This window comes from Urocampus carinirostris, chromosome 6 (genome assembly GCF_059441175.1).
Source record: "Urocampus carinirostris isolate Australia breed hairy pipefish chromosome 6, RoL_Ucar_1.0, whole genome shotgun sequence".
In the NCBI taxonomy this organism is placed as follows: Eukaryota; Metazoa; Chordata; class Actinopteri; order Syngnathiformes; family Syngnathidae; genus Urocampus; species Urocampus carinirostris.
In genome coordinates, this window is record NC_142354.1 from 38,303,273 (window position 1) to 38,327,914 (window position 24,642).

At 39.5% G+C, this 24,642-nt stretch overlaps 2 protein-coding genes across 4 annotated transcripts in view; both read left to right on the top strand.

The window, feature by feature from the left end:
• The first annotated feature begins 1,392 nt into the window (after positions 1-1,392).
• Positions 1,393-24,642, top strand: part of phc2b (polyhomeotic homolog 2b (Drosophila)) — a 57,631-nt gene continuing 34,381 nt past the window's right edge. The window contains exon 1 of one of the 3 annotated variants that reach the window (XM_088338955.1): positions 1,393-1,529. Coding sequence is in view for 2 of the 3 variants with exons in the window: in XM_088338954.1 (XP_088195080.1) it covers positions 20,265-20,308 (44 nt within the window). In the remaining variant the exon portion in view is untranslated. Of the gene's footprint in view, positions 1,530-19,935; positions 20,309-24,642 lie in introns of those variants that run through there. The other 2 variants (XM_088338954.1, XM_088338953.1) reach the window with 2 other exon arrangements.
• LOC148364754 (uncharacterized) lies at positions 11,950-15,895 on the top strand. Its single transcript, XM_088338952.1, has 2 exons — positions 11,950-12,634; positions 13,434-15,895. The coding sequence occupies exons 1-2, from the start codon at positions 12,194-12,196 to the stop codon at positions 15,429-15,431; spliced, it is 2,439 nt and encodes an 812-aa protein (XP_088195078.1). The 5' UTR covers positions 11,950-12,193; the 3' UTR covers positions 15,432-15,895.

Consider the following 24,642-nt stretch of genomic DNA (forward strand, 5'->3'; position numbering starts at 1 on the left):
GACGAATTTTCGCTGGTAAAGGGGGCACAGCAGTGCCTGTGATTCCTGCCCCACATTCTACATAGAGAGCATCCTGACTAGCTGTATTTCTGTGTGGTGCACTACTGGCAGTTCTCTTATACCTAGCCACTCCTTTGCACATCTGTTCTCCCCTGCACTACCGTACTCCATTGTTATTGTTATTGTATAGTGACTTGTTTACCTGATTGCCCATTTTGCACATCTGGTTAGCTGCTCCTCTTGCACTCTTTGCACTACTGTATAATACTCATAGCTATAAATTATTTAGTATATTATTAGTATTTCAATACTCCAACTCAATACAACATTTTATTTATATCTGTACATTCAAGGAAACTGTGCGGGTCAGATGTATCGATATTTCGTTCTCGCCTCTCAGTTCGAACAAATCAGAGTTCGACTAAAAATTTCGAGAAATTCTTGCTTCGCTGTTCGGTCAAAAAATCGGAGTTCAAACGCCGGTAATGCGTGAGTGCGTACGCTAGGATGCGATGCTGAGCGGCGTACGGGTGTAGATCGCTCTTTTCCTGACCAACTGTTATCCCGTGCGGACGTGCTTTGTTTTGCTTTCGCTTTTATTATAGGTGTACCACGTGTTTTAGCCCCTAATTATGCCTCCAAAGAAAGTCAGTGCAAACAGCAAAGTTGCTACAGGTGAAAAAAGAAAAGTAATGCGTACAACAATTGCATTTAAGAAAGAAATAATAGCAAAAAATGAAGGTGTGCGGGTGTCTGATCTTGCTAGGGAATACCCCACTGTCCACTTGCACCTCCTGCTGACCTCCACAAAGGTAAGAAATCCTATGCATAATTCTTTTCTTTATCCTTTTTTTATTTTTACACGTTCATGTTAGCGTAATCTTTCGTACGGAAGATTACGACAACGCGAACGTACGATTAGCCTGGGTTAGCTTCATGTTTACGTCAAACATTCAAGGTAAACATTCAGGGTGTTGGAACGGATTAAAACGATTTACATTATTTTTAATGGGAAAAACGATGATCGAACAAATCGGTTTTCGAACAGGGTTCTGGAACGGATTATGGTCGAGAACCGAGGTTCCACTGTATCTGAATCTGAATCTGAATAGCATTTCCATCCACTCTAATAGAGGGAAAAAGTTAACTCTTTAAGCAGCACTCAAAAAGTCGACTTCTCATGTTTCAGTAATATCTGCTTTGGGGGGGTTGTTAAGCGTTAATGGATCACTGTTGCCATGGAGACAAAAAGGCGCCCGTTGACAGGCGCCCATCCCTACTTGTAACAGGAGACAAGTGGCGAGTCAGAGGTGGGCGGGACTTCACGAACACCTCGTCCCCAGCTATTGGTCGCTCGGGTGTCACGTGATCCCCAAAGAATGCAAATGTGAAAAAAAGTTCTCCTGCCATTGCTGTGTTCCTACTGGCCTTTAGCGGAACTTTGCTGGCCAAGGTATGGATTATATTCTTTGCTGAGATTGTGGACACTCAACGGGAGGACGGGAGACCCGTCGAAGCTCACAATTACGGTAATAAGAAGTCTTATTTTAGGAATTAAAAACCCCACAATATTCGCTCCCTGCTACTAGCATGCCTTCTCGCTCGTATCCTGGAACGCGGGAGGGTCGCTAGCTAAACCATGCGCCTGCTTATAAATATTTCCGTCTTGTACTTTTTAAATACATTTCGTGCGTCTACATTTTTACTTGTGAACTTACGTTCTGTAAATGGAATTCACTTAGGTTTCTAATGAAAACAAACGCATGAGGGGGCAACATTAAAAAGGGGCTGTCAACAGAGCTGACGCGCGGGGTAAAATACGGGCATGCGTGACGTCACTCGAGCTATTTTTTGACAAGCGAGCAGCGTGCGAGCTTCCTCTAACCTCCCATTGAACCGCTAACCTTGGTTTACATTTGCGAGCCACGTGTAGGTCAAGCACGTGACTCGAGTGGGGTATTATTTCGAGTGGAAAATGGAAAGGGACTTCAAGTCGAGTCATGTTAACAGTGTTCATTTTACCTGTGAAAAGTGATGGATCCCGGGGACTCGCATGCTCAAAAATCTATGGGTCCCAACAGAGATCTATGGGTCCCCATAATTTAGTGTCATTGCGGTTGAAATTGTAAATCGGCGACAAATATATCATCTAAAACTATATATACATTCAGTTTTAATCATCACAGTTTATTGGTAATACAAATCCGTAATCACTTCAAGATTTTTCAGTTCACAATATTGTACACTATACAAAATAATATTGCTTAATATTTATATATTCTTGCAGTTTTAATCATCACAGTTAATTGGTAATACAAAGCAGTTATCACTTCAAATTTTTCAGTTCATATATACTTTGTGGTTTGCTGTCCCGCCATAGTTGTAATGCCTTCTCAAGGTCCAATTCATTATCATCCTCCTCATAGCGTAACCAGGAATACGCTCGGTGGCTTTGGGGTTATCGCGCCCCCTCCGAGACTGGGAGGTTGTGGTTCAAGCCGAAGCGGTATTTCACCATGACTAAGCATTGTGCCAGGGCCTCCCCCTCCCCTTCACAATAAGAGTGTCCACACTGTGTCCTCAGTTGACATAAGCTTGCGCTTGCTCAAGTCCATAAATGCTATTATTGAGAAGGTAAGGTATCTTTTTTAGACCCGCAAAGCTCTGAACCCGCAAAAGGCCTTGTGGGTATGGCGCCCGCCCTGAGTCTGGGAGGTTGTGGTTCAAGCCTCGGCCGAGTCATACCTAAGACTTAAACATTGGTACCCGTTGCCTCCCTGCTTGGCGTTAAGCATTAGGGGTTGGAATTGGGGGGTTTGGTCACCTAATGAATCCCAACACCTCAGTTGGGTTGAGCGAGGGGGCTTGGAATCCCCTCCTCTGAATCAATCTCCCAAAAAGAGTCAGAAATGACTCTAGCCACCTCCCATTAGGGGGATATGGCTGTGGTATATATATATAATATATTCTTTGTGGTCCAATCCATTATCATCCTCCTCATAGCGTAACCAGGAATATAATTTAGTCCATTTTGCTGTTGGTGTCGGTGGATTTGTTCAGACCGAGGACAATCGACTTTGGCCTGGACGGATCTATTGACACTAACAAAGATGTTATATAATGAAATTGTGAATATGTTTGATTTTCGAGAAGGTTTGTTCAAACCTCACTTTGTGTTTGCTGTTAAAAACGTAATATTGGAATATAATATTGTGAATGTGCTTAATTGCTGTTGAGATTGTCATGATTGTTTTCTGTTTTTAGTGTCAATAAATTTGTTCAAACCAAAAAAATTTAGTCCATTTTGGCAGAAAAGTCCTTTTCTTGCTCGGAGTATTCTTTTGTTTATTTTCTTTCGTTGAATCGTTAGCTCAAAGAAAGTACACATGTTTTCCTTGCCTTCGCGGTCTTCTGAAGAATTTCTCTCCCGTTTTTTCGTGCCAGAATTATTGCCGTTGTTACCACTTTCTGTGTTATGTTTCGACTTATTACCGACACTAAAGAAATTACCAATTTTTGGTTGATTTGCACCTAATACCAACTGTTTTTTCGGAGGCATACTTCTCTTTCACTCGACAACCGCCACAACAATGACGTCATCTCGAAGCAACGAGATCTCGTTTGCCGAGATCGACCCGAGACCAAAACAACAATGGCGGATCTGCATGACGAAAAGTTTGTAGTGCGGTAAATCTTAAAAAAAAAAAAAAAGTAATCTGGTAATAATGACAATTTGGTGTCAAAAACGTTGCGTCCCGGGGACGCACGTTGATTTGACCCAATGCGTCCCCAGCAAAAATGATGCGTCTAGGACGCAGGGACGCGGGCAAACGAGAACACTGCCTTAATAACAAGGATTCTCAAAGGGCTCGACAGACCACAGATTATTGCAAACTATAGACTATTATGATACCATCCCCTGATCTAAAACCTACACAAGGGCAAGGAAAAACTCAAAAACCTCAACATGAAATTGGAATTAAAAATGTGTATACTGTTGCTGTGTAAAACCCTTTCCGTGTTTTTAAACAAATAAGACGTTGCCAAGTGTGTGTGCAATGTTGAGGTATAAAATGGTAGAATTCATGTCAGTTTGTACCCGGTCATTTACAAAAAAGGATTGTGGATCGTCAATGGTAACATCTCAAATGAGCAGCAAGACAGTGAGTCACCTTGATGGTCACTACTCTTAGAATTTGCGAGGTACTTTGGTGAGCTTTTGTGATTGACTTTCTCGCCTTACATATAACGCCGTCCATACCGGTTAAGTAGCAAGTAAAAATTTTATGTCAAGAAGGGCTGCAACAATCAATCGGTACAACTGATTAAAATCAATGATTAAATGCATTGGGTATGAATTAGTTCATTGATTTGTCGTGTCATGCGATTTCTGCATCACTCAGCATGTCACGGAGCCAATGACGTGACACGCAGATCGAGTTGGCACGCATAACAGAGCATGGTGGAGTGCGAACTAAGGCTCTATTTTCAAAGGCTACGGTCAATTCCACTCGTGAAACGTGACAGACATGGAGAATACAATCCGACCTAAGTGTGCAAAAGTGTGGGAGGACTCAACACTTTTCAAAACGGGTGTGTCACTTGCAAGCTTTGTAAAAGTGATATGGCACGGGAGCACCACGATGGTAAGGCGGCAATCAAAACCAAAACATGGAGTCACTGACGAGGATGAAAGGAGTTCAGTAGAAGGGCAAGTCACTCCATTACTTGTTTTTATCCTTATGTTATTTGTGTTTTTAAGAGTGGAAACGTCTCTGGTAGCTAGCTGATGTTAGCATTTGCTTTTTAGCTGATTAATGACTGTGCACGTGCGTGTGATACTTTTTATTTCAGTTAAATCATCTTTGGCAGTGTTTAATTGGGCTTTATGTAAGACACTCAATTTACACACAATGGTGGTAAGATTAAGAATTAGGTTTTAATTTTTGCCAAAGTCAGAGTGATTAAGTGAAGGAAATGTAACGTTAGTCTCTGGTTGCTAGCTTGATATGCAAGCATTTGCATGATCGCTTAATAGTGTGTGTGTGTATGTGTGTGTGAGCGAGATACTTTTTATTTCAATTAAATGAAAAAATGATCTATTTGGGCACAGCACAAAAATAGTACCAACCAATAACTAACAAAAAGGAGTAACAAATTAATTGCACAAAACACACGAAAAAAAAAAATCTGTTGAACAATACAATAGTAGGCTTAAGCAGTGTTTAATTGTGCTTTAACAAAAAGATTAACTTTCACACGATGGTGTTAATAAGTTTAAGATTAAGCATCAAGTTTGACTTTTTTGGCAAATGAGTGATTATTGTGTCCTTGTAAATTGTGCCATAATAATACTCATACGTTCTTATCTCAATAGAAAACATCCAAACAAAGACAGGCTTCATGAGGCAAAAGAGACATGAACGCCACAGCGAGCAGCTGTCATCACTGAGAGCATCCTTAACATTGACATGCTCACATTTTTGCATTGCAATGGAAAGTTCTCAAAGAAGGAAAAGTGAGTGAGGTTTTACATTGGCATTTATTTCTTGTTCCAAAAAGCTCATGTCCCTTTAAATAACGAAAATAGCTATTTTTACACTTTTTAAAATACTATGTTATACATTTGCAGGTCTATATCATTGATTTTTAGGCATTTGTGTTTGTTTAGCTATTTGACGAACACTGTTCACTGGGTTTTTAGTTTTGCAATGATTTCTCATGTCCCTTAAACATTAAAGATGTCTTTTTGCACTTTATAAAAAAATGATATATTTGCAGGGTTATAACATACATTTGTATGTTTATTTGACAAAACACAAATTTCTTTATTGTTTAATATTGTAGAATATTCTGTTTTGTGCGCTACTTCCTTGTCCACAAAATATCAATAATTGAATAAAGAAGAGGAAATGAATGTTTTTTTAAATCCGATTCATCAAAAAATAAAATCGCCAGATTAATTGATTATTAAAATAATCGTTAGTTGCAGCCCTAATGACAAGTTTAATGAACAAAGATAGTGCCTCAGATGAGCATTTTCTATTGACAATAGAAAAGGGTCATCATATAAGTTTAACTTCAGAAAAATGGACTTTCCTTGTCTTCCACCAACCTTAAATACATCATTAGTGTTGTTGGTATCACTAATAATTTGGATAACGACAATCAATAATAATTTTGAACGATATAAAAATGTATTTTTAGTAGATATATGTATTTTTAAAAGTATACATGACTATTTTTGTTAGCAACATTATTATGGGCGGCATGGCAGCTGAGTGGTTCGCGCATCCGAGGCACAGTTCTGAGGTCATGGGTTCAAATCCATCTACCAGCCTTCCTGTGCAGAGTTTGCATGTTCTCCCCGTGCTCGCGTGGGTTTCCTCCAGGCACTCCGTTTTTCTCCCACATTTCTAAAACATAATTTTCATGTTAATTGGCCGGTCCAAATAGTCCCTAGGTGTGAATGAGCGAGTGAATTGTCTGTCTCTGTGTGCCCTGCGGCTGGCTGGCAACCAGTTCAGGGTGTCCCCTGCCCACTGCCTGAAGTCAGCTGCGACTGGCTCCAGCATCCCCGCGACCCTACAGAGGATAAGCGGTGCAGATAATGATAGAAGTTGTTATTGTTATAATTACTATTAACATTATAATAACAGATCTATCTGCTTGCCCCAGTAGTAGCAAACTTACAGTCTATAGTTGGCATTGGTAGCAAACAGCATTCCAGACACTTTTCTACCTACATTTACTAAGACATTCTGCATTTACTGTAAGTATACACATTTACTTACCAGATATAAAACAGGCACCGCAAACGCAGACGTGTCTAATGATGTTCTCCGTCCATTCAGTTCTTTTAATGGCTTGCAGCCTACAGCGCTTTTAAAAACACCATTTCCTTTGGAAATTTCAAAACAAGATGTTGTTCCTTAAAATTGCCATTGTTTTTTTGTAAATAGTAACTTTAAAAATGCAATTCAAAATACAAATCGTCTCTTGCGCCACTCAAATTCATACTGCTACTCCTGTTGTTTTGGGTCAACAATGCGCACACATCCTGTAGTGATCTAGTGATGACTTCGGCTAGGAAAGGCTCTATACACGGGACCTAATGAGCTTCGGGATGCATGTGGAAATTACAAATGGCTTTCTATTCCACCTTTTTAAGAACAGACCAGGATATCCACCTCCTCCATTTCATAATTACATTTTTGTATGGATTCCTTAACCACAAGGATCATAGGGGCACCATTTCCTGTGGTGTTTCTTGAGCAAGTACAGCACAAACGCAACAAAATTTTTTGTTGCCTTGGTCAAGTGCTTGGGTGTGTGTAGATACATACGAGGTGGTGCTTGAGCTCTTGCCCCTATAACATCCTAAGAGTCCTTTTTAAAGGTTTGTTTGAAAAGTTATTTTCATGACTATAAATTAGGTTGTTTAATACTACATATTGTTCCTGATCGATACCGATAAAGATACCCCATTAGAATAGACAGTATAATACAAGCTTAAACTTCCTTTGCAATGAACCAACTTTAAAGCATTAAATCAATTTCCAAGCATGATAACTGTATTTCATATTGTATTTATTAAATGCATATTTAAAGTTCACTGATAACCAGAGTCTTAGGGGCAGGGGCGGCAGTAGCTCAGGAGGTAGAGCGCTCGTCGTGGGATCAAGGGATCCCAGTTCGAATCCTGGCTTGTCCGTGTTACATGTCGAAGTGTCCTTGGGTAAGACACTGAACCCCTAATACCCCCAATAAGCAGGTTAGCGTCTAACATGGCTGCAATACAAGTCCGCTATTGGGAAATGTGGAGCACATTGTAAAGCGCTTTGGGAAGTCATTGACTTGAAAAGTGCTATATAAATGCAGATGATTTCATTTCATTTCACAATACTTTCTGTAATGTGTCTTAGGCAAGTACAGCCTTGCAGCGCCCATCCATCTCCATGCTGGTAAATTGAGCAGGGGTTTGCTCCCCACATGAAATAGATACTAATGGTTTCCATGGTTATCAGATTTGTTTTTTTTCCCAGAACATTCGCTTGACAATATATCCGTATTTCACATTGCTGTGTTAAAAATAACCACATATCGGTCAAAAATTCAAAATTAGGTAAACTCTATTTTTGTTTAGAGCAAAACAACACTGTTTGGGTCTGTTTTTCTATTAAAAACGCGAATTATCAGATGCAGGAGAAGCCTGTTGATCTGACTCAGGTATAGCCCCCTTCCTCATCTGGTCGCCGTTGTTTTTCGGTGCAAAGCGGCATCCTGCTCTTCAGAGATTAGCTGGTCTTCTGCATTGACAGGTAGCGGCGTGTGACAATACTGCTAATCGATCCTAAATCACAGAGGAAAAAACTATTTACAATTTTATTTTTAGGTCCCTGACTGTTAAACAGCCACTAGAAGGCAGCCAATACTCGCATCTGCTATCGTTTAGACTACTGATATGTTAAAAAGGGATGTTGTCTCCATCAATTCAATCAGTACTCGCCCATCACTTATTATAATTACTGCATTAAACAGTGAGGAAAACATGATTTACAGTGTTTTTAACTTTATTTTGCTGATTTACACGTTTTGTCCACAGAAAAACAAGTATAATGAGCATTAATGAGCTGATGTTTAAAATAGCACCATCCAGTCTTTTAGTTTTTTTAGAGTGACAAACAAACCTACATTTTATTCATTGCTAAACACTCATTTTAATTCATACTTTATGATGTGTTGTAAACCTGAATTGTACATTTTATAACTTTGTTCATCTTAAAATGTGTAACTCAAACCCATATGAATATGTAAGTGCATATTTGAATTGTTTATTTATGCGTTGAATTCACACACCATAAGAAAAATGTCAGTCATGCAGGTTTTGAGCCCCAAAGTCAGAATTCATGAAATTTGCTAAATATTTCATGTTTGCCAACGATAGAAACATCATCAGATATTTATTAAAATATATGTAAAATCATAAACATCCAAACCTCAATGTATTAAATATGTAAATGAACTGGGCTGCAGGTTCAAATCCACTACCGTCTTTCTTGCTTGGAGTTGGCATGTTCTCCCAGTGCCTGTGTGGGTTCCTCTGGAAACTCTTGTTTTCTCCCACGTTCCAAAGACATTCAATACAGGTTGATTGGTGACTCCTAATGAGCGTGCGAATGGTTGTATGTCTCTGTGTTTCCTGGGACTGGGTGGCAATCAGTTCAGTGTGTCCTCTGTCCCACTGCCCGAAGATAGCTGGGATAGGCTCAGCAACCCTGCTACGGATAAGCGATGCAGAAAATGCAAAGAATGTCAAAGAACTAAACTGACTGGTCTTGTCTTCGTCTAAAACACTAGAACCGAGTATTTGCACTGGGCAAAGCTAAAAAAAACAAACAAAAAAACAGCCTCTCACTTAAACACAGATTTGTCAAAGTAGTTCAACTTTTAGAATGTGAACTACAAATCACAACTGGACAAAAGCAACGTTACATACTATCTGTGTAACATTAACCCTCTTATTACAGAATTCATGAAATTTGCTAAATATTTTGTTGAAAATTCTATTTCCCTTCAATTGATCACCTGGTGTCTCATATCACTTAGATTCGCCTTTTTACCTTAAAGAAATGCATCCAATAATACATTTGGTAGCAGTGTTGTACCAATACCCAACGTACAGTACTCTTTTATCTTTCTCTCTGCCTGTGTTTCACTGGAGCCTCTCACCCCTGAGATTGATTTAATAAGGGACTTGCCTTCAGTGATTCTGTAATTGGAGTGCCCTAGACGAACTATTTAACGGAATTTATTTATAGATCGTGATCTTCTTCATTTTCAGATTTATAGTGCTCTCTTAGCATCTATATTTTAATGGAAGTACTTCAACGGCCCTTGTCTGGTGTAAAATAGTCCTGGGCATTCTTTTAGGCTTCGTTTGATACAACCATCTGTAACTTAATCACATTTGGATTGTATTTTCTTGCTCTGTCAAATATATTTTCCTTTTAACACCATGAGTCAATATGATTCAATACATTGAATTTATCAAATATTTCTTAACTCATCTCTCTGAAAGGAGGCTATTGATATTTGTTGCCTTGATACAGGAGCAAATTGTTTGACTTTTAGTTGTTTTCCCATGTATTTGGAAAATACCTGACCTACCCACAGAGATGTTTACCCAATTACCTGGCCTCAAAACAGCACAAGGCAACGCTCCTATTGTTCACAAAATTCTCCATCATATGGTGGTAGGGGGAGGAGAAAGGCCTGCAGGCTGCTGGGTTAATGAAGCATTGGAGCCAACTGCACTGACAAGCATAGATATGGGTTATTGTATGTACCGTATTTTCCGCACTATAGGGCGCACCGGGTTATAGGGCGCACCCCCCAAAAATAGTTTTTGGTCCTATATTTTCCATAGATAAGGCGCACCGGATTATAAGGCGCTGCAATGGGAACGTTGACAAAGCAGTCAGATGATTCAGTCAAACTGATTACCCCCTTAACATTCCCAAAGCTTGCAAAGAAGCAAATACGTGTCGTAGACACGTGCGGATGCGGTGTCCGTACAATGTCACTTAAATGCGTCATTTCAAATATCATTCGGAAGGTTGAAGTCTTGGGATTCAAGAAATGCCAAACATTTCTATGTTTCTATTTTCTTTTTCGCTCACAACTTTACTGTGCATATGACAATAAACACTTGGAATTGAGTTTAATTCACTCAACTCATCACAGCAACATCAAGATACCGGGAAAATATAAAGCCGCATAACTCACCTAAGTTCTCACGTTCAATAATAATACGCAATCATGGTCTTCTTACAACCGTGAGTGAAGTAAATCCAGGAGAGTAGAATATTTACAAATACAGACTAATGAAACATGTTTCTTTATAGCGTACTTTAACAAGCTTGCTACGCCATTGCTAAACTCGGCCGATTGCAGGGTTTGTTCTGGCCATCTAGCCAATCCGAGGCTCCGAATAACTTCAGCCAATAGTGATCGATTCAAATGATGATTGACACATTGGTTAGCCAATGAAACGCCGGTATATGAATCCCAGCATACACCGCGGACATGCTACGCCATTGCTAAACTCGGCCGATTGCAGGGTTTGTTTTGGCCATCTAGCCAATCCGAGGCTCCGAATAACTTCAGCCTATAGTGATCGATTCAAATGATGATTGACACATTGGTTAGCCAATGAAACGCCGGTATATAAATCCCAGCATACATTGCGGACTACTCCACGTTCGGGGGAAAATCGAGTCGGCGGCTGTCGAGTAAATTGCGAGACCTTGCGAATTTAATATTGAGCCATATATAAGGCGCACTGTGTTATAAGGCGCATGGTCAGCTTTTGAAAAAAATTAAGACTTTTAGGTGCGCCTTATAGTGCGGAAAATACGGTACTTTACTTAACCATGCCTATTTCTGAAGTTTGATAGGAAACTATAAAATCAAAATTATACAATACAGCCGATCAGATCGTTGTAAACTCATGTGTACTGTGCCCCTTTCTTGTTTTGTTGATGTCTCACACGTGCATAAATGGAGGTCCACTTCAATGGTTTCACCTTTAACTAATCTTTATGCTAATGAGAAGTTGATCATCAATAAGCTTTATGCATGGTCGGCCTTAATCGCAACAAAATTTCAGTGGAATGGCTACATTACACTTATCCCAGGCGTTGGCAACCCACAATTTTGAAAAATATCCATTGGATATTCAAAATGAAATTAAGAACATGCTTGGAACTACAAGAAAATGAAAAGCCTGATATAGGCCTTATCAGTAAGGCGACACATTTTTTTGGTTTGAACAATTTTTATTGACACTTTTAACAGTTATCAAACACATTCGCAATTTCATTATATCATTATCTAACAATATGAGGTTTGAACAATTTTTATCAACACTTTTAACAGGGATGTGATTTTTCCGCTAATTCGCGGAATTCCGCTTTTTTTATCTCCAAAAATAAAATTTTAAAATTTCCGGTGTTTTAATTGGTAAAAAAAAACGATTTCGTCTCGACAGCATGCCATTTGAGTGTTTCCGTAACTGAAATGAAACGTACTTGCGATTGGTTGAAGTCTCGTGTTGACCAATAAACGCGCTTGTTATAGGAGTGTGCCATTGTTCATTTCTCACACGTTTTTGCCGGGTGTTTAAAGAAAGATGTCCGTGATCGAACGCAAAGATGCTCCGCGAGCTAAAGAAATTGATAAGATTGTAAAAAACAAGTTTCGATGGGACTGGTTGGAGAAGGAATTATCTACGAATGTTGGAAAGAAGACTGTGACGAATTTGTTCAATGACTTTATTCGGAAGATCGATCGTGCCGGGAAAGCACTTTGCATTTGGTGTCATGATACCATCGACTATGGTGGGAGAGGTTTCAAAGCTCTTGAAAGTCACGCAAAGAGCAAAAAACACGTGAAAGAACTCCAGTCAAGAACGACAAATTATTCCATCGCTGGAAGTTTCGGTGCCCAAACGAAAACTCCAAAACTTTACGGCCTCCATCCCTTATTGACATCACAATCGGAAGCGGTAATAAAGAGACGTGATCCACCCCAACAACCTGTACCAGTTGCTGATAGAGTCGTGAATTTTGAGGTAGGTGGTAAACTTTTCAAATTTATTTGACAGTTTTCCCATTTTTTTCGAAAATATTATAACGTAATAAAAATGGCCATAAATATTTAACAATTACAATAATAGATTTTCATGTGTACATTACACCAACACTTTACTGTAGGGCCTATACTTATTGTACTTTCATTTATCAAATACTTGGATACGCTGCTATTAAAGAAATAAATTATTACATTTAAAATATGATTTAGGAAATTTAAAAATATTATTAAGCCTAATAGTAATCAAAACTATTGTCAGTATTTATATTTTTTAAATTAAGTACTTGTATGATATTCTACCATTGATTTTCTTAATGGCCACGATATTATTATGGTACATAATTTACTTAATATTAATAACATGGTTAATCATTGACACAAACTCAAATGAATGCTGCATGTTTGCACTTTTTAGGTTTCAAGATGTTGAGTGTCTTGATGTATGCAGTTACAGAGATGATCTTAGTCGAATGCATGATTGTGTTTTTATCAGAGCTTGCTGCATGAGGTATTTTATGTTTTTGTTATCCATTATGTATTAAGAATGATTGATTAAATGATTTATTGCATGGTAAATATTATTTCCAATGGTTTGTAGCTAATTTTCAACATTTTTTTGTCACCATAATAAATACTCTGACATGTGAATGTGCATGAAAGTTTAGACTAAATCCTTTTTTATTTACTTTGGTCGCATGACATTTTGGATTATAATTCAAATAATTATTTAAATTATTTAATTGTTTACTGATTATTGTTAAATTTCTTTTATTCTTCAGGCAATGCTGTTGGGAGTGCTGGCCGAAAATTCTCTTCCGTTCACCATGGCCCCAAAGCTCATCACACTGTCAAAGGAACTGGCAAGGGATCCAAAAGCTCTGAATGGACTGTCCATGGATAGAACCAGTGCATCCTACAAAACAAAGTATGGCCTTGCCCATACTATGCTTGATGAGACTTTAACAAACTTAAGATCCTCCCACTTTTCAATGAACATTGATGAGTCCACCAGCAACAATCTACACCGTGTCCTGTGTGTTCTCGTCAGCTATTTCTCCCCGTCGACAAAGTCTGTTGTGGTGGAACATTTAGCATCTTTGAGTGTTGTTAAAGTTGACGGCAAATCTCTCTTTGATGAACTCTCAGCCCTCATGACCAAGAACAATATTCCCTGGAGCAATTTGGTGTCTGTGTTGATGGACTCATGTGCAGTGATGCGGGGTTCCAAATCTGGAGTTGAGACGCGTTTGCGAGAGGGACCAGCACCACATCTCCTTGACATAGATGGGGATACCTGCCACCACATCCACAACGCCTCTAAGCATTTTTGCAAGCCATTTGAGTACAAGATTGAAGGACTCCATAATGATCTCTTCAACGATTTCAAGTGGTCAACCGATCTGAAGGAAGCTCTTCAAGAAATTTGCTTTCTGACAGGCATCACCTTCACCATGCCAGAGAGATTTGTCAGCCATCGATGGCTTTCAAACTATAATGTTTCAATGTCCACCTTACGCCTCATGGATGTCTTTACCATCTTCTACTATGCATTTCTTGGCAGAGGAGATAAAGAACTCTATCTTCCCACCATCATGGCCATCTACCACAAGAAGGATCTTTCAAGAGAAGTCAAAGCCAAACTCAAAGACATACAATCAGCTTTAGGCCAAAAGAACATGACTGAGGAAGGAAGGAAGAGGAAGCAGAGGATCTATGAGAAGATATTCTTCACAAGATTGGATACGCTTCTCACCCTCAACCTGTACACAGCAGTTCTGCCCTTGCTGAAGAACTATGTGATCACCTTTGAGACGAAAACGCCAATGATCCACAAGCTGAACGACAAGCAAGTGTCCTTCTTCAAGAAGTTCTTGTCCTGTTTCCTAAAGCCAGAGTCCCTTCAAGGCTGTAAACTGACAGAAATTGAACTGAACAACAAAGCCAACCAACTCCGAGAAAATGATATTTTCTATGGTGGTGTCACCAGCAAACTGATGGATTCTTCTAACAAGTCGTCAGTTGTGTTCAAGTTCAAAGCCAAAGCCAAGGCAGCATATCTGGCATGTGGTCTGTACCTTCAGAAAAAGTTGCCCATGAACAGCAAGCTTCTGAGAGCAGCCTCTGCCATTGACCCACTTGCCAGAGGACACAGCTCAACTTTAAACCAACTGAAGAAGCTGTCGTCGTTGGTCACCAATGTCCTTGATGAGTCAGAGCTGGGGAACTATGATCTCGAGGTGAGAGAATACCAGTTGGACAGTGAGTTGCCAACACCTTTGGACTCAGAGGGGAAGGCAATTGCACTGGATCGTTGGTGGGCCCAAGTCTTTGCTGTTGGAAGATACCCAACCCTGGCCAAGATGGTGAAGGCTCTCATGAGTTGCTTCCATGGGCCGCAAGTAGAGGGGGCTTTTAGTGTCATGGGTGATGTCCTGAACCCCAAAGCATGCAGAATGGACATAGCCACATACAGTTCTATCCAGACTGTAAAATATGCCCTAAGAGCAAGAAATACCACCTCTGTCAGCCATTTTGGAAGGAAAGACATTCTGATGGATCCTGTGCAGTCCATACTGTGCCTAAATCTGAGGACATCCTCCAAAAGGTACAGGGAGGAGAAGGATGCAGAAGCAGCTATGTTGTCTGCAAAACGAACAGAACTTGCTGTGAAACAGGACACCCAAATGAGCAAGGCTGCCTCAAGAAGAACCATCAAAGCTGCACAGAAGCAGGCTAGAAAGACCCATTCCAAAGCAATGAAGTCTAGGAGGAAGTAGTGTTTGGGTCATGTGAATGGATTTAGCTGTGTCCCGACGGATCACCACCTTATCGTGGTGGGGCACTTTGCGCGTCTCCATGACCCCCAGAGCTATGTCGGCGGGAGTCTCGTACTCCTGGTAGGGTTACCCAAGCCGAACAGGTCGAAGGGTAGAGTCCAGACTAAGAGTGATCCCAAAAGCTGGTGGCGGCACGCTTTGAGGCGGTTTCCTACAGACCTGGATCCCGTTAGCCGCCTGCAGTTGTAGAAAGATGCCGGTCGTCTAGGGTCTCCCTTGCCACTGGAACCATCTTCTTTACAATTAAGATAGTGGCGTTGGGGAAATGTTTTTTAATGTGACTGATTTTGAGTTGACTTAAACTGTAATTTTATATGGGATAGTTCAATATACATTGAAAATTTATGCTGTTGTCTTGTCTATTTCTTTGTCATCTGAGTGCATTGAAAGTACTTAAAAAAACCCATGAGCTCCGGCACTGCCCTGGTCCTACCTGGTTTCCCCCCCCCCCCCCAGCTAGCAATCACCCCCCCCCCCCCCCCCGCTAATTTTCAGATAATTTCACTTTGGTCAAATCACATCCCTGTTTTAAGGCAACACATACTGTATTTAGGTATACTGTACATATCTACTGTATATTTTATCCATCCATCCATTATCTGCACCGCTTATCCTCAGTAGGGTCGCGGTGTGTGTATTTTATATTCATTGGAAAACATTCAGAATATTTTGGGCATGTTTGTCCTCCGATTTCCATGATCAAACATTTATAAAAAAGCACCAGGGAGCACCAAAGAGCCTCATGTGAATGAATTATCCTGTGAATGGGGTACCCCACGATTCCTGTTTTAAAACGGTGAGCCCACGTGGCATTAACCTCGTGAAGGAGGTCAACACTGATGACCCATGCTAGTAAAGTCTGGGGGGAGTCGGATGAAAGCCTGGCAGCCTGCCAGGCTAATAAACGGCAGCCGGAAACTCAGTTTTTTTATGCTCATTAGCAGAATTCATCAGGTCCCCAGTTCATACTTTAGATTGTGGTGACATAACTAACATTACTCTGCATACAATTTGCAGATCTCTGTACACTGTGTGCAATTAGGCTAGCAAGTACATAAATTATGATGAAGTCAATATTTTTACACTGAAAACTAGATTGTGATTGCATGAAAATTCAACTTAATGGAATAATATCAGGTGAGTCATCGTGAGGTAACTGAACTTATTCCAAATTTACTTATTTTGTTTCTCTATGTTTTCTTTTTTGAAGTTAGGCATTTTAACATCAGTAATCAAAATGAGCATCTTTTGTCCATCTAATAAAATATTGTATTTTATTTCCTGTACAATACATTGCTCAACAGAATAGTGCGTGATATAAAATAAAGTATTTAACTTTTGGGGAAAATTATTGCCTGCATTACAGGAAATATATTGCTAAGTAGTGATGCACTGATACGATACCCAAACGTCATGGTCTGATTACTGTCATGTTAAGACATCGCCTCACAATATACATAACATGGTATTGGTGGTAGGTTGTCAATATCTGAGGGAGGTCCAATGGATCAGAAAACGCATTGTTCACATTGGTCCGTGTATCAGATTCACAGATCAGATCATGTTTCAGATGAGGGAAAAAAAAGACATAAACATATGTGTTCTGGTTGTAATATTAAACACTTTCAATGATCAACTGAGCTGGGAATATGTGAGTGAAATGGAAATGTATGGATCAGTTTCATGTTTGCCAACGATAGAAACATCATCAGATATTTATCAAAATATATGTAAAATCATAAACATCCAAACTTCAATGTATTAAATATGTGAATGAACTGGGCTGCAGGTTTAAATCCACTACCGTCTTTCCTGCTTGGAGTTGGTATATTCTCCCAGTGCCTGTGTGGGTTCCTCTGTAAACTTTGGTTTCCTCCCACGTTCCAAAGACATTCAAAGCAGGTTGATTGGTAACTCCTAATGGTCCCTAGGTATGAATGAGGGTTTGAATGGTTGTATGTGTTTCCTGGGACTGGCTGGCAACCAGTTCAGTGTGTCCTCTGTCCCACTGCCCGAAGACAGCTGGGATTGGCTCAGCAACCCTGCTATGGATAAGCGATAATGCAAAGAATGTCAAAAAACTAAGCTGACTGGTCTTGTCTTCGTCTAAAACAGTAGAACCGAGTATTTGCACTGGGTAAAGCTAAAAGAAAACGAAACAAAAAAACAGTCTCTCATTTAAACACAGATTTGTCAAAGTAGTTCAACTTTTAGAATGTGAACTATGAATCTCAACTGGACAAAAGCAACATTACATGCTAGCTGTGTAACATTAACCCTCTTATTACCATTGTGGTGCCGGCGCCCCCGCCCACGTTTAACAAGGCTACTTAAATAACCGTAACTTTGCGAACATTGGGCAAAAACAGAAACTTCATAAGGTTATTTGAAGATTAGAAGAGATGCTTTGGATTTAACCATTGCTTTCAGTGAAATTCAATCACAGTAGTTCTCCGAAACACCAACAAGGTAGCAGCAGATTCCCACAATGGATTTTTTCTCAGGCATAGGTATCACAGGCATCCACGTGTGGCAACCGCCAAATCACAGGCAAGAAATAACACATATGGAGGGAGAGTAAAGCAGAGATGTGTTAGCTGTTCGCCATATTTTTACCAATCAATTTATGAGAGAAAAAAAAATAAGTCTGTAAGAACATGTCTGAAAAAAATTCTGAGAGTGACAAACCCTTCCGAAAAGTTGATAGAGGAGGAGAGTGAAGAGTTAGATAAAGCAATAAGTTAGGAGCAGATCGATTTCAACCAGAGTAGTTCCAGGCGGCCTGTATGATACATGGTCAATAAAGGGTTCTTTAAGGGAGGGGGGGATATTGAAAATAAAAAACGCATCAATTATAATCAAAACCGTACCCACTGACTTGTATTTGAGTTCTGAGATATCCAAATAATCCCATTACTACCACAAATATGAGCGGGTGTGGAAATCTTTGGATATCTCACACTTCCATTACGATTCAGATGATACATTGATTTAAATGGATCACGGTTCAGTAATGATACGTTCCACCTCTACTGCACATTGAGAACAGCATTGAGTACTTTCTATGTCATAAAACATGATATGGTCATTTGGTTTTATAAGATCAGGGTTGCAAAGTACTAGGAGATATTTTATTCACTAAGGTTGTGTTATGCTCAAATAGGCAATTAGGCAATGCCTTTGACACAGCTTTTGTTGTTTTGCTGTAATGCAATTATTTTCCTGCATTCCTATGTTCGTATTTACCACACTATAAGTCGCACGGGATTATAAGGCACACCCCTCAAATACTATAGTCTTTTCTTACATATTTTTCATCTATAAGGACTTTCACTCTATGAGACATATTAAATTGAGACCACAATAAGAGCTACCATGTGTATCCATGTTTAATCTTTTGACTCTTTATACACCTACGGTATAAATTAATGCGCAAAGACTGATCAGTCTATAAGTGTCATTGGCCAAAATCTCAAAACATTGTATGCAACGGAAATCGAATCAGTGCAGCGGGGGTGAGAGCACCAACACTTTACCACTATTCCACCAATGGCACAGATGACATAAAAAAGGCATAAAATTTTATCTCATTTTTTATAAGCACAGATTTGCATAGTGCATTTCGTAATGCAGTCTCTCCTCTTCTTCACCTATGTATCAAAAACATTGCGGTTTAATATGTATACGTACGTAATAGAGCTTGTAGAGTATTTTGAAACCCTTTGTTTCGTCCATTCTCTAACATTCAATGGTGAAGAAGTGGAGAGACTGTTTAACCTATCAGAATGCACTATGCAAAACAGTGTTTATGGCATCCTAAGTAAAATAATTTGATAAAGATAAGCTCTTATGCCTTATCACCTGTACCCCTGGTTATCTAATGGAAAAGTGTTGGCGCTATCACTGCCAATACACTAATTCGATTCTCGTTGTTTGCAATGTTTTACGATTTTGGTCACTAATCTTTATCGATTAAATAGGGTAGAATTTATAATTACTGTATGTATTACCAATGTTATCCACTGTATTCATCGCACTGGGTTGTAAGGCAAACATAATTCAGAATTCTGGCCAAATTGGGGTCTGGAAAATACAGTATATCTAATTTATTCATACTGATATGAACCAAGTATAACAAAGCCTCCTCTAACTGATTGACTCACATAAAACTGCAATTTTTTATCCTCTGGTCAATTGTTTAATTTAATGAAAATGGTTGAAAATAAAGGAATGGTCATTTTGTTTCTAGTTCCATATTGAAGCAAATATAATTATCTAGGAAAAAAGGCATCTTAACGTCCTGTTTTCAACAGGACAAGCGATATTAGTACTGTTGTCAGAATATCTGTGCATGTATTTGTCCCAAAAAAAGCCACATTCAAAAACAGGGGTGCTATAGGGGGAGGGGGTGGACCATCAATACCATCATCTTCATTAGAGAGCTTCCTGCTCACCAATCAGCATGCTGCTCTGCACGGGGATTCCTCTGTTGCCCCGTTGGCTGTCGCTAGGATACCACATAATCAGGAGGAAGGCTGCAACCTGGTTGGTGGGGTGTCGATGCCGGGACCATGAGCTTGCCGTGTATTAGGGGGTAGGTAGAGGTGTTTGAGGAGGTTGGGGGTGCAGGGTACCGAGCTGATATAGCACACTGGCACAAACGCTTTCCGTCATTCAGTCGCTCAGTCAGTCAGTCCTCCAAGCAAGCGCTCGAGGGCAGGCAGACAAAGAAGAAGAGCATCATCCTGAAGTAGGACAACACGTTCCCGGGGGATGGGGCACCATACCCCTGCATCGCGTTGGGGGGGCCACAGGAGGTAGGAGAGCCGGGGTTATTGGGCTTTGTCTCAACAGCTGCACCCTCCCTCATACGGGGAGAAACATTTGCCTCTATTACGTTTTAATTTGTGGTGTTTGCATGTTGGGTATTGATGGAGGCTTGTTGCCATCCGTTTCGTGTTGGAGCCATCCAGTCTTTCCGTCCGTCTGTCTGACAGCCTCTTAAAGACTCTTACCCCTTCCTATAGGCTTCACTAATCCTCTAGACGCAAGTGTTTTGGTCCACGTGAAACGATAACATCCGCTCCAGGGTTGCGAAGAGTTGCTGTTGACTTGGTGTAGTTGTTGGCATGCTTGGGTTGCATTTACTCCCCAAGTTTCAGCTGACACACTTAAGAAGAATAGGATTGGATTTATGACGTATGGACCTAAATAATATTTGATGAGAAATAAGCATGTTTTCACCCCAAACAACGTTGCCATGGTGATCTACGAATACAGAGAAAGCAGAGATAGTGTTTAGTAACACCCACAAAATACTTAATTTCTTAGCCTTAGATATTTCTGTCATTGATGCTGCTTTTTTTGCTTATTCCCTTAGTGTTGCATTACGGGTATCGCAATCCAATACTAGTAAATAAGAAAAAGCGTTAGATTTGATCATATCTCGTTCAAAATATCCATATTGGCATGCATATGACTTTAAGTCTCCACTTAGCAATTGTTATGCTAACTTGAATTGACTTAAAAAAACAGAATAGTCCATATTCAAACTGCATTGCACCCAGTTTGGATTTAAAAATCTCACATTACAGACAACAGCATGTATTATTTCTGTTGATATCAGATCGACTCATATTGGTGTTGGTAAGTTTTAATATTGTATTGGGAGTAAATGAGTTTTATTGGGATGCTGTCCTGTACTTGCAGTGGTCATTCTAAGCCGCATGCGTTAGAAGAAATTCAAAAAAATACATTTGTTCCCCCAAAAATATTCTTAGTTACTCAACAGTGACTATGTTTATACTCATCATTTGGACAGTCAATGCTAATGTGAAAAATATTGTAAAAAAGTGTGGAGTGGGCTTCCTTATTCCTTTTTCAGCGGCTCTCCCCCAGCTCGCTTATTGGGTGGGTGGCTGTCCAAGACAGAAGACAGGAGAGGAAGACAAAAGTTCGGCTCGTCTGTTACTCGCTGATGTATTTGGTAAAAGGCCTAATAATATGACGATACCGATATCTTTCAAATTCCCAAATATCGGTGCCGAGCTATTTCTGAACATTGATGAAGAATTCAGATTTGAAAATTAGATAATCAAATGAAAAAACTTTTAGGATTTCGCCTGTTTACTGTGTAAAACCTTTTGAGGGGATTATTTACTGTATTTTAACATTGTCGATGTATTGGTCCTGTTTATTATAGCTTCAGGTGCTTACTTTAAGTGTAATTGCAAATTACCAATTTAAGTATATTAATATTTAAATATATCCACACACATTATATATATATATATATATATATATATATATATATATATATACACACACACACAACAAATCAGTGTTTGTCAAATGACAAACAAGATGCATAAAAATATAATCACCTACGAATATATACTTTTTTTAACGTGCAAAAAAGGCATGTTGTTTAAGGGACATGAGCTTTTGGAGCAAGAAATCATTACAAATCCAAAAACCCAGTGACGCGAATCAAATTGACATTCCAAGTGTTTGTCAAATAACTTAACAATAAACCAAAATAGATACAAATAAATGGTATACACCTGCAAATGTATAAGATACGTCTTTGAGAAAGTGTAAAAATATGGTATTTTTTCTTGTTTAAAGGGACATGAGCTTTTGGAACAATAAATAAATGCAAATGTGAAAACCCAGTAACACGACTTTCAATATTGACAGGCAAAAAGTAGCGACTATCACTTTTGTTCGATAACTCACTCACTCTTTCTTGAGAACTTTGTATTGCAATGCAAAAATGTGCGCATGTCATAAAGGATCTCAGTGCTTGCTGTGGTGTGCATGATGTCTCTTTCTCATCATGAAGCTCGTCGATGTTTGTTGTTTTCTATTTAGATAAGAACGTACAGTTTGAGTATTAATTTAGCCCAATTTACAAGGACACAATAATCACTGACTTTGGCAGAAAAGTAAAACTTAATACATCATTGTGTGTAAGTTTAGCTTTTTATTAAAGCACAATCAAACACTGCTTAAGCCTACTCCCTTTGGGCACATCTTTATGGTAATATTGTATTGTTCAGCTGATATTTTATTGTGTGTGTTTGGTGCAAAAACATTTTTGTTCCCTTTTGTTCATTAGTGGTTGGTACAGTTTATTTGTGCTGTGCCCAAATAAAATTTCATTTAACTGAAATAAAAAGTATCTCGCTCACATGCACACAAACGCAGTCAATAACAAGCAACCGCCATCACGTCAAGCAAGCGACCGTGGACTAACGTTACGTTTCCTCACTTAATCACTCGGACTTTGCCAGAAAATCAAAACTTGATGCTTACTCTTACCACCATTGTGTGAAAGTTTTGTGTTTTTATATGAAGCACAATTAAGCACTGCCTAAAATACACACATTCGGGCTGACGTTAATCATCTAAAAAGCAAATGCTAGATACCAGAGACAAAGGTTACGTTTCCATTCTTAAAAATGCAAGTAACAAACGGATGAAAAGAAATCATGTAGTTACCTACCTTTCGACTGAGCTCCCTACATCTTCGTCGGTGACTCTATGGTTTTGGTTTTGCCTCACCATCATGGTGCTCCCGCATATGACTTTTGCAAAGCTTGCAAGTGATGCATTCATTTTTGTGAAGTGTGGAGTGCTTCCACACTTAAGCACACAAGGGACAAACTGTTTTTTTCAGTGTATGTCATGTTTTATGAGTTCAATTGACCCTAGCCTTAAAAGAAGTATGTATATGTATATATACATATGGATATATACATATATGTATGTACATGTATATATATATATATATATATATATATATATATATATATATATGTATGTATGTATGTATGTATGTATGTATGTATGTATGTATGTTTATGTATATACCATAGTCATTGTCTGTGTTTTATTTTGAGCAGCGATAAGGATGCAGTTACCTTCACCTTTAAGATAAGGATTTGTGAAATGCCAAACACGGTCCTATACTTTTGTTACATATAAGCCTATTTTTCCATCCATCTCAATCATTTTGTCCTACACTACTGGCAGCTGTAATTAATGTACCATATTTTCCGGACTGGGCAGCACAGCGGCGCAGTGGTTAGCACTTGTGCGGCACAGTTCATGTCATGGGAACCTCCTGCGTGGGTTCAAATCCAGCTCCAGACTTCCTGTGTGGAGTTTGTATGTGTTCCCCGTGCTTGCGTGGGTTTCCTCCGGGCACTCCGGTTTCCTCCCACATTCCAAAAACATGCATTTCAGGTGAATTGGCCGGTCCAAATTGTACCTAGGTCTGAATGAGCGAGTGAGTTGTCTGTCCCCGTGTGCCCTGCGATTGGCTGGCAACCAGTTCAGGGTGTCCCCTGCCCACTGCCCGGATATGGCTGGGATGGGCTCCATCACCCTGTCACTGATTGGCAGAGAGACTGCAGGGGCTAAACGCATCATTTTCAACCAGAGGAATCCCCTCCCCTCCTGCTATAAATGTTAGGTTATTGCGGTCCCTGCTTTGTTTACAACCATGCACACCGACATTGTCCAATTGGATGTCAAAACCATTACTCACGCCAACATTCGCATGCTAATTATGTTTTAGGCAAATTTAATAGTTAGGGTTTTTTGTGTTTGTTATTAATTGTATTGCAAAAAGGAAAACTTCTATCCAGAGTACTTTTTGGGGTTTTCTTTACTTTGTGAATTAAAAAGAACGGCATGCTTTTAAGGGGTTTTCATTGTTGGAAGTCGCCAAAATAAGCATGCTCTACATCTGGGCTCAGGCTCCTAATCCTCTCTAAATAGTAATGAGGAGGAGGAGGGGTTGGTAATGGCTTTCGAATGGCAATGGGGTGGCAGTGTGGGTCCTGATTTAATTACTTCCATCGAACCCTCCTCACGCTGTTTCAAATCCCTTTCTCAACCTTCACCCCTTATTTTTCATTTAATGACATGCATATACCTCTAACCTCGAGGGTAGAAATTCTATGCTCCCCACTTTAAGCTGTTACTTCACCCCATAGGCTAGTGACCTCTCTTCCTTTGTAGCATCATTACTTCCTATCAATTAGTGTTAAAGACTTGTTTTCCTTAGTTTCTTTTTTGTTGTATACACTCAACTAGCAAAATTGTCCGTAGTATTCTAATTAGATCAGAATCAGAAGTGTCC

What these genes read in the sequence shown, in the direction of transcription:
- LOC148364754 (XM_088338952.1), top strand. Translation starts at nt 12,194, where the DNA reads ATGTCCGTGATCGAACGCAAAGATGCTCCGCGAGCTAAAGAAATTGAT. An exon ending in ATAGAGTCGTGAATTTTGAG is followed by an intron (nt 12,635 to 13,433) that starts GTAGGTGGTAAA and finishes TTTATTCTTCAG; the next exon opens with GCAATGCTGTTGGGAGTGCT.